Source organism: Salmo trutta, chromosome 40, assembly GCF_901001165.1.
Source record: "Salmo trutta chromosome 40, fSalTru1.1, whole genome shotgun sequence".
NCBI classification, from domain to species: Eukaryota; Metazoa; Chordata; class Actinopteri; order Salmoniformes; family Salmonidae; genus Salmo; species Salmo trutta.
In genome coordinates this window covers 19,254,182-19,271,472 of record NC_042996.1, presented here as the reverse complement: position 1 = coordinate 19,271,472, position 17,291 = coordinate 19,254,182, and the positions used below count along the sequence as shown (strand labels likewise).

At 42.7% G+C, this 17,291-nt stretch overlaps 1 protein-coding gene across 4 annotated transcripts in view; it reads right to left on the bottom strand.

Annotated features, from left to right (window-relative positions):
* LOC115180590 (dedicator of cytokinesis protein 4) overlaps positions 1–17,291 on the bottom strand; it is a 133,073-nt gene that overhangs the window by 72,636 nt on the left and 43,146 nt on the right. For all 4 annotated transcript variants that reach the window (XM_029742783.1, XM_029742787.1, XM_029742786.1 and 1 more), the window contains exons 6-8: positions 16,469–16,617; positions 15,871–15,955; positions 4,457–4,608 (exon numbers count right to left, since the gene is read on the bottom strand). In XM_029742783.1, the coding sequence (XP_029598643.1) occupies positions 4,457–4,608; positions 15,871–15,955; positions 16,469–16,617 (386 nt within the window). The remainder of the gene's footprint in view (positions 1–4,456; positions 4,609–15,870; positions 15,956–16,468; positions 16,618–17,291) is intronic.

Here is a 17,291-nt window from a genome sequence, read left to right as displayed (position 1 = left end):
CATCTTCTGCACATCTATCACTCCAGTGTTTAATTGCTATATCGTAATTACCTCCCCACTATGGCCTATTTATTACCTTACCTCCCTTATCTTACCTCATTTGCACACACTGTATATAGACTTTTTTTCTACTGTATTATTGAATGTATGTTTGTTTATTCCATGTGTACCTCTGTGTTGTTGTATGTTGTCGAACTGCTTTGCTTTATCTTGGCCAGGTCGCAATTGTAAATGAGAACTTGTTCTCAACTAGCCTACCCGGTTAAATAAAGGTGAAATATATGTATGTTCCGTTGCCATGCTCGCTGACAACTTTATTTAAAATAAATAAAAATAAATAAAAATAGAACAATTGGAACTAATGACTCGGTTGCATCTTTTTTTTTGAGCAGTAAATGTCTGCTTTAGTATTGTTTTCTCTGGTACTTGTGTTGCTGTCTAGAAACAAAATTATAGATGCTGTTAAAATTATTAGAAATAATTGTTGTTTACAGTAACCGCTAGTATTTTAATATGCATCATCATCCGGCTGCAGAACAGCTGACCACAAGCCATATTATTTGAATATGTACATAGCCTGCTTATTATACATACTGCGTATATACAAATTCAGAAAAATCTACAGAATGTGCATTTAACCAACTGCAGCATAACAGAACTAAACTCAGATGCTCCCATGCTGAAAGGATAGGGAGGAGAGTGACTGTCAGACAGAGGACACACACACCATCCCCTGCCGTGTTTGTCCCATCCTGCTGCCAACGGCCAGCTAATCCCGTTAGGTGACTTTCACAGCCCTCAGATAAGCAGAGAGAGAGTCTTGTAATGCTGGAACAGCAAGCCAACTCCAACTTCGCTGCTACAGCTATAGCATTACATGGACCGTTAGCTAGCTAGCCTGTTAATTCAGCAAGCCAACAAGGCGACTTACAGATTCCTATGCATTAAGCATGGGAGTCACATCACTCACACACTCCAATCTCTAATTAACACTACATTGTTGAAACCTCATCCTCCAATTACCAGCCGCCCCAGCGCATACAGGTCCCTGAGCCCCCTAACACACACAGCTGCAAGGCCGCTGATCCGGTTGCTTCAGACCACTAGCAGGCCCCTAGTGGGACCATATCACTGCCTATCAGCAGGTTCATTTAAATATCATGAATGGCTTCTCTCTCCCTCCAGCCCTCTCCCTCTCATCACATAGTCCATCTGCGGTGCTCCGAGCGTTTGTGATTTCCTCCCCTGGTATCGATGATTGCATTAGGAAAGAGATCCAGACATGAGCGTGGGCCAGAATGACCTGGCTGGTGCGGTGTTAATGACTGGCTAAATTAACCATGCTATACAGGCAGTCTCCAGGGGAAGAGGAGATGGGATATGACTCCACAATGGACTGTCTGAATCAGTCTGAGGGACTATCGTATAGCCACACAATATGGCCTACTCAAACACTCACAGACAAACAGAGTGAGGCACCGCGGGAGTGTGTCTCAGAGGAGTGTGTCACACAGACCCAGATACATAAAAAAAAGTGTCACCAATTCCAAGCGTACCAATCAACATCCAAGCCATCAGTGAGTGTGTCCCCACTACACCATCTGTGACAGCTCTCATTAGACTGCTGTTGTTTTACTGCCTGCTCTAACAATAGATGTTTATGTCGACAGCAGCTAGTGCCGCATCTCCACTCATCCATCCATCCCTAGTCTTGTTAAAGCTGACCGGAGCGTGGAAGAGGAGAGGGTACCCATTCGTTTCTATGACAGCAGAGAGACAGGGGCTTGAGTGAATGTTGATAGACCTGCGAAGTAGAGAAAGAGAGCGCAGTGTCTGGATGGCTTGTCAGTGTCATCCACTCTTCAGAGGGGTTGTAGTTGTGTGTGTGTGTGTGTGTGTGTGTGTGTGTGTGTGTGTGTGTGTGTGTGTGTGTGTGTGTGTGTGTGTGTGTGCGAATGCATCCTTGCTAGGGTCATTAGATGTAACACGCATGCCATGTCTGACTCTGAATAAGGGCTTCTGCTGTGCTGGTGGTGCTGGCATGGCTTCTCTTTCCTCTAGCTGTGGTTGAGAAAGAGCAGGTCGGACCCCCATCTGGCTCCAGTCAAACCCCGGACCAACAACACCATAAGGACTAATTAACTGGCTGTCAGCCAGGTAGAGAAAACAGCCCTGGAAAACCGCCAAAAAGTCTGCATCCCAAATGGCACCATATTCCCTGTATAGGGCACTACTTTTGACCAGAGCCCTACGTCAAAAGTAGCAGGTGCCATTTGGGATGCAGACAGATTCCCCTTCAAGACAACATAGGTGGAAGGAAGATAAACTCAGCGGACACTCAGAGCTGCCAGACAATGGAGGAACACAGGGCAGACAGCTGGACATCCCTCCCCAGCCAGAGAAAGAGAGAAAAAAGAGAGAGGGGGAGAAAGTCATTAGTTAAGACGAGAGAAGATAAAATGCTGCTTAAATAGAGAAACTCATTCATTTAATGTGACAAGTTGGCTGGGATGAGTTGGACGCGTCGTGTTTCTCATGTCTCTGGGCTAGAAGATGCACAATTCCGTCAAGTCTATATCAAGGCAAGAGTAATATAAATGATATAGTCAGAATCGTTTGAAATACTGTGTTTTGTGGGGGGGGATTACATTTATATTTGTCAAGCAACTGTGCAACAGCTACGAAATAGTTCTAAGCACGCTTACTTCTTAACATGAGAACTATCTTCCAGGTAGTGTGCTTAAAATGCATTTCAAAAGGGCATAGCATTACCATGAAGGACCAATTATCTGGCACAGGTACTTAGTGGCAAGCTTTTTAAAAGAAAGCGCGAGAGAGAGAGAGAGAGAGCTGGTTGGAGCGAAGATTATATACTCTGCGACAAAGTTGCTGAACAAACTTAAAATAGGCCCCTTTTTAAAGTGAGTCTCACTGGCACTCTGTGCAGGTAGGTATTTTATTCAGAACGTGCTCTGCTCTTATTCCCCTGTGCACACTCTCGACATTCAGGCACAGAAAAAAACACGCCATCAACACAGCCTTGAGCAGGGAAGGTAAAAATAGATGTTCTCTCATGTGATATTAGTCACAGCAACATACAAAAGGGAAGAAGTGTAGTGACTAACTAACTAACTAACTATAGGTTGAAAAGCTTCCGGGGGGATAAAACACGACAGAGCAACATCCGTTGGCAATTCTCTGGACAAACAGACTCTACAATGAATTCCAGGACTTCAGTCTACCGATGCCTACGAATAACTGTGCATTAATAATAGTTGACCAGATACACTTGGCTTCTCGTCTCTGTGGTACATGCTGAAACATTCATCCCATCACTGTCGGCCTAGTTCCTGTCACGTTAGCCAACAGGGTACAGACGTCAGACACTGTCGTACAGAAAGAGGACGCTTGAGCCTCTAGTCTCACATTTCCTTTCCTGTTATGAACAATTGATTCATTTGCGAGTTGAAATGGAATTTCTGCACTTTGACTCCCAACACTCAACTCTTTAGAAGAAACAGTGACGTTTTTTCACACAACATTCTCACCGACGCTATGAGTGTGTGTGTACGTCTGTGTGGTGTTCCTTCCCACGTAACCACCCGTGTGCCTCCCTCATAACTACTACCACCAGCCATGGCCGACCCCGAACCAACCCAGTGACGTGGCTTTGAGACAGACGTGTGTTTACAGCCAGATGAAAAGAACATGGCCTTACCCACTTCAACGATGCCACCAGTTAACAGCTCATTGTGACGCAGCATTACAGTCCAGGAGGATTAGCTACAAGTGTGTTAGCCTCAATGGAGGTCAAGGGGGAAACACAACCGATAGACTGGTTGCTACTGTAGATGCCAGAATTGGTTCAAATGTAATTCCATTGTTAGTTGCAAAGACACCCAACACAAGGTCAGCGGTCAGTCAATGCTGTTCACTTCAAAGCCACACCATGAGACCCTACTTACCCCACCTACTTAAATATAAAATGCAATACAATAAAACAACACAAATGCGTTCATCCCTTTCAATTTGATTTGGGGCAGTCGCCAGTGGACGTAAGACACACATACTATAAATCTTCACTTTGAGCACACACTTTAAAGTCAACAACATATCGATAGTAGCATATCACATAGCTTCCCTGTGGCTCAGTTGGTAGAGCATGGTGTTGCAACGCCAGCATGGTGTGTGCAACGCCAGGGTTGTGGGTTCGATTCACACGGGGGGGCCAGTACAAAAAAGATATATATAAGAAATGCATGAAATGAAATGTATGCATTCACTACTGTAAGTCGCTCTGGATAAGAGCGTCTGCTAAATGACTAAAATGTCAAATGTAAATCACTGAGAATGCACGCCCAATACAGTGTTTCATTCTAAGTAGTATACCAGTGTTTAATATACAGTCTCAGCGGTTGCAACTTTTTTTTAATTATATATATATTTTTTTAAATACCTGAGTGGCCTGTTCTCCTTGCCGTCGTAGACGTGGAAGAACACCTCCAGCTCCTCTCCCAGGTTGGAGCTCATCAGACTCTTCATGTGGACGAAGAGGTGGTGCGTGCTGGCCGGCACCGGAGTCTCCTTCTTACGGTGACGGTGCTCCATCTGCAGTGTGGACAAACAGGGTCAGAGATCATCTGGCTAGTGCAAACACCAGTCTAGTGGTGCTTTATCGTCAAAGGATCCCAAATGTCAAAACCCTGACGGTATCAGCTGGCGCAAACACGGGTCTAGTGGTTGTTTATTAACTGAACTAGGGAAGTCATAAAGACAGTAAGCTAACGCTCTGTAATGTGTGCACGCAGGATTAGACATGTCAAAACCCTGACTGTCATCGGCTGGCGCAAACACACCGGTGATTTATTACCCGAAGGTGTTTTATTATAGTATCTAGACACAGCCTTTACATTGGCTCTGAGTGCAGAGATAATCCCATGAACACAATTTAATCACTTGCCCTTTTTCAATGAACTGGATTTATTCAGCTTTGACATTCATAAAATATTAAATGATCTAATTTGACTTGAATTAAACGCTTCAAAGGGGACCTAGCTCTGTGAAAATAAAAGGCAGCATTGGCTTTTAAGCTGTTCTGTCTACTCTGGCGTTGGCCTTTCATTTCAGGAGAGGAAAGCGCTTTATATCTGGTTGAGTAGAGCAGGTAAAGGGGGAGAGGGGATTCAGACACACTACAGTTGAAACGTTTGGGGTCACTTAGAAATGTCCTTGTTTTTGAAAGAAAAGCACATTTTTTGTCCATTAAAATAACATCGAATTGATCAGAAATACAGTGTAGACATTGTTAATGTTGTAAATGACTATTGAAGCTGTAAAATGCAGATTTTTTCTGGAATATCTTCATGGGCGTACAGAGGCCCATTATCAGCACTCCTGTGTTCCATTGGCACGTTGTGTTAGCTAATCCAAGTTTATCATTTTAAAAGGCTAATTGATCATTAGAAAACCATTTTGCAATTATGTTAGCACAGCTGAAAACTGTTGTTCTGATTAAAGAAGCAATAAAACTGGCCTTCTTTAGACTAGTTGAGTATCTGGAGCATCAGCATTTGTGGGTTCCATTACAGGCTCAAAATGACCAGAAACAAAGACCTTTCTTCTGAAACTCGTCAGTCTATTCTTGTTCTGAGAAATGATGACTATTCCATGCGAGAAATTTCCAAGAAACTGAAGATCTCGTACAACGTTGTGTACTACTCCCTTCACAGAACAGTGCAAACTGGCTCTAACCAGAATAGAAAGAGGAGTGGGAGGCCCCGGTGCACAACTGAGCAAGAGGACAAGTACATTAGAGTGTCTAGTTTGAGAAACAGATGCCTCACAAGTCCTCAACTGGCAACTTCATTAAATAGTACCCGCAAAACACCAGTCTCAACGTGAACAGTGATGAGGTAACTCCGGGATGCTGGCCTGCTAGGCAGAGTTGCAAAGAAAAAGCCATATCTCAGACTGGCCAATAAAAAGAAAAGATTAAGATGGACAAAAGAACACAGACACTGGACAGAGGAAGACTGGAAAAAAAGCATTATGGACAGACAAATCTAAGTTTGAGGTGTTCGGATCACAAAGAAGAACATTCGTGAGACGCAGAAAAAATTAAAAGATGCTGGAGGAGTGCTTGATGCCATCTGTCAAGCATGGTGGAGGCAATGTGATGGTCTGGGGGTGCTTTGGTGATGGTAAAGTGGGAGATTTGTTCAGGGTAAAAGGGATCTTGAAGAAGGAAGGCTATCACTCCATTTTACAACACCATGCCATACCCTGTGGATGGCGCTTAGTTGGAGCCAATTTCCTCCTACAACAGGACAATGACCCAAAGCACAGCTCCAAACTATGCAAAAACTATTTAGGGAAGAAGCACTCAGCTGCTATTCTGTCTATGATGGAGTGGCCAGCACAGTCACCGGATCTCAACCCTGTTGAGCTGTTGTGGGAGCAGCTTGACCGTATGGTACGTAAGAAGTGCTCATCAAGCCAATCCAACTTGTGGGAGGTGCTTCAGGAAGCGTGGGGTGAAATCTCCTCAGATTACCTCAACAAATTGACAACTAGAATGCCAAAGGTCTGCAAGGCTGTAATTACTGAAAAAGGAGGATTCTTTGACGAAAGCAAAGTTTGAAGGACACAATTATTATTTCAATTAAAAATCATTGTTTATAACCTTGTCAATGTCTTGACTATATTTCCTATTCATTTTGCAACTCATTTCATGTATGTTTTCATGGAAAACAAGGACATTTCTAAGTGACCCCAAACTATTGAACGGTAGTGTATATGTCAAATATATGTTGCATTTTTACGCTTTTGTTCCAATACTTATTAAAGGGGCAATCAGCAGTTGCAGCATCCATTTTTTTGGACATATAAATGAATGATATGTACCCATTGATTCTTGAAGAATATAACGTATAAATGCCTCATGAGCTTAGTTCAACTGTCACACCCCCATCAGAACACTTGTTTAACCCCAATGCTTGTAAACAAACCCTGTATAGCCTCAACACATGGTTAAAACTACACATTTTGATATCACGGATGGTCAGTACCTCCATCCATAAGATCATTTCTCCTGACCCATCCCTCAACTTTTTATCAAAACAGTGGCGGGTTAAAATGCTTTTTTATTGTTTCAACTGCTGATTGGCCCTTTAAGTGAAGCTGTGAAAAAACTATGCATATTATTTTCCCAGAAATGTGTTAAGCATTCCATTTAATTCCAGAGGTTGCACGTTCACAGCACGCTTCCTTAATAGTCGCCCAAATCTAATTTGTTTCAGTTAATATGCTGCCCTCTTTGTAGAAAAAAAACTGATGATCGGTCAAACACACACACACACGAGGAAATGAACAAACACACACAAATATAATTTACACCTTTACAGGAAGAATGTCACAACACAGAGTGCTTCAAAGCAATTATATTTATTCCATTTGCACACACACACAGCACAATCAGCCATGTCAAACTGGGATAGAATGAACAGTAACACAATGTACCCATAGCATCAAGCCTTATGCCCTCTTAAGCACTGTATAATAATGTATTAACTCAACCAGGTATACAGTATATCTCTACATTATATACAGTATATCTCTACAGCAGTGGATGGAGTAGTACTTTAAAGGCGTCCGCATGCTTCCCAGCCGAAACAGTTTGGAAGAGACTGTGCATATACTATGACAACATTTTGTGACGTTTTGGTTTGTTTTGGACTTTGGTAAGGGTTGTTCGGACACACAAAATGTTTTCTTGAGGCAAGCTGAAGTTGGTAGGTGAAGTCCACGCCTCTTCATCTGTGATTGGTCAACAGTAGGGATTCTTCAGCAAAGTCTTTCTTGTCATTCAACGAGAGATTACTAGTTTATGATTTTTTTAAATTTAATTTAGAAATACTGCACCAAACATCTTAGTTAGATGTAAAATTGCACAACTAAGATCTCCTCGGCAAAAATGTAAAAAAGAATGACAGGTTTCTTGAGTTACATTCTGACTATTTTGCGGAAGTGTATACTAGCTACGGCATCTCAAAATGGACATGCAGTACAATTCCCACTTTTCAAGCGAATGTCTGTTAAGGTAGTCCGCGAGCACACTCGTTCGGTTCGCCTCGACGACTTCGTCCACCCGCCAGCCGAACTGAAGCATGCGGACGCCATAATACAGATTATTCACAGCTCACTGCACAAGTCTGCATAAACTTAGGAGAGAAAAAGACTGAGCTCTCATCTTCCTTAGTCACTGTCTGTGTTGTTGCCCAGTACAAGGACAAAAGAAGAACCGGTGGCTAACAACTTAACATGGAGCCAGGTCCCAATCCAAGTCTTTCTTGCACTCTTGCATGCACCCACTCACTCATTCATTCCACCAGATGGCTGCTATAGTCCCTGCCAAGGGGAGAGGACTAATAGAGGTGGAGAAGAGGAAGAAAGAGGGATGAAGGAGGAGAGGAGAGGGCACCCGCAGGCATCGAGATGCTATGTTTTCTGCGGCTCGCGTAACAGGGTTAATCGCCCAGTTTAGTTTCATCTGGAATGAATAGGCTTGTGTGACAACTGATAGAGAAGAAAGCTGCTAATGAAATTCTGTCCCAACTATACAGTACGTTAAGCAACCGAGGGGAGAAAATGTCATGTGACTGTTTCTGCCTCACTTAATACGGGAGGGGAACTAGTACAGTGTAGTATTGTAAGTTAAACTGTTCCAATATTGTTCACATAATATATTTAATAATTATGCCATTGAGCAGACACTTTTATCCAAAGCAACTTAAAGTCATGAATGCATACAGTTTTTACGTACGAGTGGTTTTTGGAATCAAACTCACTATTCAGCTGCTACAGAGGACCAGGTTCACCATGTGACATTTTCCAGTAAGTAAGCGTGAAAAACAGAAACAAGTATTATAACAGTCTAAAAATGCCTGGGCTTTAGAGAGAGTTAAATACAGCCTACTGAGATTCTTAAGAGATCACATAATCAAGGCTACAGTATATATGGATCCTTCCATGATGCCATTATCACATGAAACGTGCGGCAAAGGACAATCTGAAAATAAAATATCCGGTTCAGGTCGGCACAATAGTTTGAAACGGGTTACTCTCTCCATGCATGCTAGTGCTAATTGGAGACAGTATGTTGACCGAGGTAAACCTGAACTATCCATCACCACTGTTCAGTATGACAGTGTAGTGAGCCCTACTGTCCCTGCTCTGCTCTGGGCTCTCTGACCTACAGCTCAGTGGTCCTAAACACACATCTGAATTACCGGAAGTAATAGTAGAATAAATGGTGCTTTTTATCACCAAGACTGGGTCCCAATAAAGTCATGATATATATTAATATACCATTTAGCAGACTCTTTTATCCAAAGTGTCTTTCAGTCATGCGGGCATACATTTAACGTACGGGTGGTCCTGGGAATCGAACCAAGCGCCATGCAGCACCAAGCATTCTTGAAGAAATAATTTAGCCGACAGTCATGCTCTGATGCAAATCATTTGTGCTTTGTTGGCCAAGTGCACCCTGGTATCTATCTCTAATACTCACTGTAAAAATAGGAACGGCCCTGTTGCTCATCTGAAGTGCTTTTTCTGATCGGTAGGATCCAAGATTACGCTTTGGTTCGTTCACCATATTCTATTCAATTTGTGTCTGAAATCAAATAGCGAATTTGACAGATCAATATCAGTTTTTGAATTGGATGAAAGCTAAATTGCTTTCAACACCTCAAGCGCATTGCATAGCTGTGGGAGCAATGTAGCGGCAGCAGCCTATCTGAAGAGCTGGAGGAATGGCCTATTGGGGGTGTGATTTTGTTTGTGCTATTGGCCACCCGTGAGATGGAATGTCATTCCAGGTAATATGTTCTTTTTTTATGGTTATATGTTCACTGCCAGCACTGAATCTTAAATAAATTGGAGGATATTTGAAGGAAATCTGATCAAAGTATGAAAAATTACTGTTGCTTCTTCATTGATAAAGTTTGAACTTAAAGTTACTGGTCCCCACCCGTTGATTCATTATTAAGGGGACAAGGCGGAATCGTAAGTATCATTTTAATACCCCAACGTGTAACATGATATTCTCTTGCCTAAGAAGGCATGTTTGAAGAGAGGCATGGTTTATATTTGCTAGATAGCTACTCTACTGGTGCCAAAATGTTTACTGTAAGGTGTCAGCAAATATAATGAAAAGTTTACCCTATTTATCTATGGCAAATATACTTATATGTTTCCCCTTTCATTTGTGTCTGGTGTTAGCTAGTTACTGGCTAGCTAGGTCTTCATCTGTGTCTGGTGTTAGCTAGTTACTGGCTAGCTAGGTCTTCATCTGTGTCTGGTGTTAGCTAGTTACTGTCTAGCTAGGTCTTCATCTGTGTCTGGTGTTAGCTAGTTACTGGCTAGCTAGGTCTTCATCTGTGTCTGGTGTTAGCTAGTTACTGGCTAGCTAGGTCTTCATCTGTGTCTGGTGTTAGCTAGTTACTGTCTAGCTAGGTCTTCATCTGTGTCTGGTGTTAGCTAGTTACTGGCTAGCTAGGTCTTCATCTGTGTCTGGTGTTAGCTAGTTACTGGCTAGCTAGGTCTTCATCTGTGTCTGGTGTTAGCTAGTTACTGGCTAGCTAGGTCTTCAGTCAGCATGGGAAAAAAGGGGGGGGGTCGTTCAAAACTCTGACGCAGTTGTCATGTCAACACATCCATCAGTGCTGCTGTGAAACGCGTCACAAAAGACATGCCAATCGGGAGAGGTAAAATATATACAGTTGAAGTCTGAAGTTTACATACACTTAGGTTGGAGTCATTAAAACTCATTTTTCAACCACTCCACAAATGTCTTGTTAACAAACAATAGTTTTGGCAAGTCATTTAGGACATCTACTTTGTGCATTACAAGTAATTTTTCCAACAATTGTTTACAGAGAGATTATTTCACTTATAATTCACTGCATCACAATTCCAGTGGGTCAGAAATGTACATACACTAAGTTGACTGTGCCTTTAAACACCTTGGAAAAAAACAGAAAATTATGTCATGGCTTTAGAAGTTCTGATAGGCTAATTGACATCATTTGAGTCAATTGGAGGTGTACCTGTGGATGTATTTCAAGACCCGCCTTCAAACTCACTGCCTTTTTGCTTGACATCATGGGAAAATCAAAATAAATCAGCCAAAAAATTGTAGACCTCCACAAGTCTGGTTCATCCCTGGGAGCAATTTCCAAACGCCTGAAGGTACCACGTTAATCTGTACAAACAATAGTATGCAAGTATAAACACCATGGGACCACGCAGCCGTCATACCGCTCAGGAAGAAGACGCGTTCTGTCTCCTAGAGATGAACGTACTTTGGTGCGAAAAGTGCAAATCAATCCCAGAACAACAGCAAAGGACCTTGTGAAGATGCTGGAGGAAACAGGTACAAATGTATCTATATCCACAGTAAAACGAGTCCTATATCGACATAACCTGAAAGGCCGCTCAGCAAGGAAGAAGCCACTGCTCCATGGGGACAACGATGGTACTTTTTGGAGAAATGTCCTCTGGTCTGATGAAACAAAAATAGAACTGTTTGGCCATAATGACCATCATTATGTTTGGAAGAAAAAGGGGGAGGCTTGCAAGCCGAAGAACACCATATATTGAAGCAACATCTCAAGACATCAGTCAGGAAGTTAAAGCTTGGTCGCAAATTGGCCTTCCAAATGTACAATGACCCCAAGCATACTTCCAAAGTTGTGGCAAATTGGCTTAAGGACAACAAAGTGAAGGTATTGGAGTGGCCATCACAAAGCCCTGACCTCAATCTTATAGAAAATTTGTGGGCAGAACTGAAAAACCATGTGCGAGCAAGGAGGCCTACAAACCTGACTCAGTTACACCAGCTCTGTCAGGAGGAATGGGCCAAAATTCCCCCAACTTATTGTGGGAAGCTTGTGGAAGGCTACCCGAAACGTTTGACCCAAGTTAAACAATTTAAAGGCAATGCTACCAAATACTAATTGAATGTATGTAAACTTCTGACCCACTGGGAATGTGATGAAAGAAATAAAAGCTGAAATAAAATCATTCTCTCTACTATTATTCTGACATTTCACATTCTTAAAATAAAGTGGTGATCCTAACTGACCTAAGACAGGGAATTTTTACTAGGATTAAATGTAAGGAATTGTGAAAAACTGAGTTTAAATATATTTGGCTAAGGTGTATTTAAACTTCCGACTTCAGCTGTGTGTGTGTGTGTGTGTGTGTGTGTGTGTGAGATATTTATATATATATTTTTTTTTTATCGTTGATGCAAATTCAATGTTGTTTGAGTTGCTTTGTGCATCACCAATGTAGCTTGAGGTGATTTTTGCTGCAACACTGCATCCAAGTTGCTTGGCATAGATGTTTCAAAAGAGCTGTCACTCAAGGTGAGCTCATGAATATAAGCTCCTCCTGGTAGTTAACCATGAGAGGAAAAAGTACTTTTCAGAATGACTGTACAGGATTTTTTAATAATATCTGCATCAGTAATGTGATATTAAAGAGCTGGTCACAATATTGTAACCAGTTAGTGTGAAAGTCGTATGTAAAGAAAGTGTTTGGAGTCATTATTTCATGTTATGGAACCAACTTAATATTTTTATTAAAAGGAAATGTATTTAATTGCTTGTAACCCATTTAAAGAAATGTGGATCGGTGGTACAAAATGGGTTGTGTGTGTATATATAAATACATAAAGTTTGAATTTGTTATTTATTAGGTTTAACAAAAGGATAAAAGTAAGTTCAAAGTTGAAAGAAATAGGTTGCAACTTGAAATGTAGGTTTGTAAAATAATCAAATATAACAGTTGGCATCGAATCATATTTGGTTTCAACAAATGTTTTAAAAATGTTTTTTAAACCTAACCCATTTACTTTTAAATAGTGACACATTTTTTTTAGGTTGATCCAAATAGTCATTTTTTTACAGTGCACACCTATAGTAACTGTAGGGCTTGGTCGATGGACTCAGAGAGAAGACATTTCCTCATCTGCTTGTACATACACAAGTTCAATCCCCCAAAGCACTCCATCCGCAAATAGGGCTGTGGCGGTCATGTAATTATGTCAGCCGGTTATTGTCAGGCTAAAGACTGCCGGGCTCACGGTAATTGACCGTTAATTAACACAAACACGTTTAGCATCTCCAGGCCTCCACACACACAAGATGCTGATGCACACGCCTTTGGAACATATAAAGTAAAAAAGTATAATAAATCAATTGAATATACACCATCACAATACATTCATTGTTTATTTTAGGCAGGTCTAAAGAAACATTATGATATACAGAAAATTATTTCAGAAGAACAGAATATGAGTTGGCCTACTGTATGTTATCTGGCTATGTGCCATGCCATAGGCTGTAGGCTTGTTCATTTGTTCATGCCATTACTTTATATTATATGATTTTATAGTAAGAAGATTATTATTGAACTCAGCTGAATAACAGAGAAAGGATATTTTTCCCCATTGCGGAGCTAGAGTGCGCATACGAAGTAGCTATGTTGAGCGTAAAAGTGATCAATTGAAACAGGTCCTATATGCTAGATTTAGAGGTACTTGACAAGATATATGGGCTGCATAAGGCTATTGATGATTTGAGATAGTGCCAAAAAAAAGCTTGCGCTCTGTATCCTTGCCTCAGGCTGCACACGCCGTTCTGTCATCAAGTGATCATTATTTCACCCATCAGACTATTCTCAAATGAATCTTGTCTTTACTAATATGTAAAATTTGCTTCGATTTAGAATGGCCCATTATGAAAATGGGCAGGAACAGACGTAATAAGGAAAAGACATCAGCCGTATGCACTCGAATAGCGAATGGAGGGCCGAATCGCCTAGAATGTCATTGTATGCTGTAGCGTTAAGATTTCCCTTCACTGGAACTAAGGAGCCCAGCCCAAACCATGACAAAGAGTCCCACACCATAATTCCTCCTCCACCAAACTTTACAGTTGGCAAGTAGCGTTCTCCTGGCATCCGCCAAAAACAGATTTGTCTGTTGGACTGCCAGATAGTGAAGCGTGATTCATCACTCCAGAGAACGTGTTGCAACCAAGGACACACGATTTTTATGCGCTACTTGCTTCAGCACTCAGCGGTACCGTTCTGTAAGCTTGTGTGGCCTACCACATTGCGGCTGAGCCGTTGTTGCTCCTAGACTTTTCGACGTCACAATAACAGCACTTACAGTTGACTGAGGCAGCTCTAGCAATGCATACATTTTTGTTGGACTTGTTGGAAAGGTGGCATCATATGACGGTGCTACGTTGAACATCACCGAGCTCTTCAGTAAGGCCATTCTACTGCTAATACTTGTCTATGGAGATTGCATGGCTGTGTGTTCAATTTTATACACCTGTCAGCAACGGGTGTGGCTGAAATAACCAAATCCACTAAGTTGAAGGCGTGTCCACATACTTTTGTAATTCATTAAACTGTTGACAGCCCCTCTCTCTGCGCACTGAGGAGGAGAGAGGGGAGGAGATGGAAACGCACTGTGGTAAGATATTCTGTAGCTAAAGGTAATGTGTCAGCCTAGTAATTATGAAATATAAAAATGCCCTATTACTAGGCTATTCAAAATCGAATACAAATTCATTATAATGTAGGCTAACTCTGAATTTGTTTAATTTAGGCTAGACCAATTACGTACCAAAGATATTGTAAATCAGTTTTTTTCTGCCTTCTGTAATATGCAGGTAGGGTATATATGTTGTATAACAGAACAGTCATTTTAATTCAGTGGGTTTTCAGGCTTGGGCTCCTATAGGCCTATCAGTATGCATAATTCTCTAATATGCATATGGCTGTTTTAAATGAATCATCACCTTATTAAAAAGCGCTGTCCATTTTGCTGTGTTAGGCTTTGAAACAACATCCCCAACGACCATGTTTTCCACTCAGTTTCAACCTGCTGTTGAACTTCTTTCTTCAAATTGATCATCACAGTGAGGTGAGTTTTAAAAGCATCATACTGTTTCGATGTGTTTTTCAAACCCATTTGCATTGATGTCAGAGTGGTTAGAGGGACAATAGAGCCCTGAGTACCAGGCCATTAGCGACCTGATGATCCTTAGCGAGTCGGGTACTACCAACACATGTCCAGAGTGCATAACAGGAGATTACCGTGACTCAATGGTCACATAGAATTTGACCGCAGTCATGACTCACGACTACCGGTGTCGCAGTAAAGCAGCCGCATCTCCAACTCAGTAAAACCACACAATGAGGGACACAAATAAAGATATGCCTTTGTCACCAAACAAATTAAAAACGGGTCCTCTGCTGCCGTTGTTATTGTTGTTTCGCATCCATGACGACAACAGTCATTTGTTTTGTTCTTCCCCTGTTGTGTCTTCCGTCTCAGTTACTAAGGAATCACTGTAATTTTCCACCCGCGTTAGGCTTTTACTTCTCTCATCCCTCACTCCCCTCTTTCTCATCCCCTGTACATTATTTGTTCAGCAAAAAAAAAAGGACTAAGTGCCTCACATCAGGATTGGAGCATCAGGCAGGGGATGTGGTCGCTATGGTTTCGGGGTGGGAGACAGAAGGGGTGGAGGAAAGCGCTGCCTGGGGAGGAGAGTGAGGAAGGGAAAGACGAAGGGAGACTCTAATGTACCTTTATTCTGCCTTAAAGAGTAAAATACGCGCCTGAATTACAAATGAGAATACTGGCAAACATAGGGCTAGCTATGTGGCTAATGCTAGAGAAAGGTAAAGCGGACAGTGGATTGATGAGGATAGTGAGTGGGGAATACACAGTAACAAGAGAACAGTGTTCAGACAATTGTTCCTGGTTTTGGGAATAGAACTCACCAGTTTGAAGAGTTCTGTGACGCTGATCTCGTCTGGGTCCACCATGCTGAACTCCCTGCGGGGTACCAGGTCCAAACTCAGCTGTCTGGAACACACACAAACAACAGGACTGTCAGTGCATCAAACCATTCAGACAGAACACACTTGACAGAACTGCAAGTCTGCTATAGTCTCACAGGGACATAGAGGCATAGAGGGGTACCCCCCCCCCACACACACACACACACACACACTAATATCCCAGGGATAGATAAGTCTTTCAAAGCATGGGATGGTATAAGACAAGGAGAGGCAGTGTCACCGAACTCTTCAAACTAGTGTTGCAGGGAGAGCCGTCTCATCTGTCCACACCCAACAGCAAGGGACTGACAGGTGTGGTTTTATCCCTTCTGCCCGGGAGATAGAGACGCAGTGGAAAGTGTTTGTGTCTGTTTGATACAAAATGAAAAGTGTGTGTGTCTGTATGAACGTGTGGTGTGTCTGTTTGAAGGGGAACGGAACTGATTGAACACAGCGTGTGCCTGGGGAGAGTGTGACATTAAAGACAGAGGGACTGGGGACGGGGATGCAGGAATGTTTCTCTCTCTCCACTACTCACTCGTTTCCCCAGTCCAACCTGGCAGTGATGTGCTGTTTGACGTCTTTCATGCGGTCGTTGGTGAGGTGACCAACCAGAACCTGTCTCCTCAGGTCCAGGATCTCATTCATTACGTGCCACAACCGATGGAACAGATCCCCATCATTCTTCTACAGAGACAGCGAGAGAGAGAGAGAGAGAGAGAGAGAGACAGCGAGAGAGAGCGACAGACAGCGAGAGAGAGAGAGCGACAGACAGACAGCGAGAGAGAGAGAGAGCGACAGACAGACAGCGAGAGAGAGAGAGAGAGCGACAGAGACAGCGAGAGAGAGAGAGAGAGAGAGCGACAGACAGCGAGAGAGAGAGAGAGACAGACAGCGAGAGCGAGAGACAGCGAGAGCGAGAGACAGCGAGAGCGAGAGAGAGAGACAGCGAGAGAGAGAGAGAGCGAGAACGAGAGAGACAGAGAGCGAGAGAGAGACAAATAGCGAGAGCGAGAGAGAGAGAGAAAGCGAGAGAGAGAGAGAGAGACAGACAGCGAGCGAGAGAGAGAGACAGACAGACAGCGAGAGAGAGAGCGAGCAAGAGAGAGAGACAGCGAGCGAGAGAGAGAGCGAGCGAGAGCGAGAGACAGCGAGAGAGAGAGAGAGAGCGAGAGACAGCGAGAGAGAGAGAGAGCGAGAGAGACAGCGAGAGAGAGAGAGAGAGCGAGAGAGACAGCGAGAGAGAGAGAGAGAGCGAGAGAGACAGCGAGCGAGAGAGAGACAGCGAGAGCGAAAGACAGCGAGAGAGAGAGAGAGCGAGAGAGACAGCGAGAGAGAGACAGCGAGCGAGAGAGACAGCG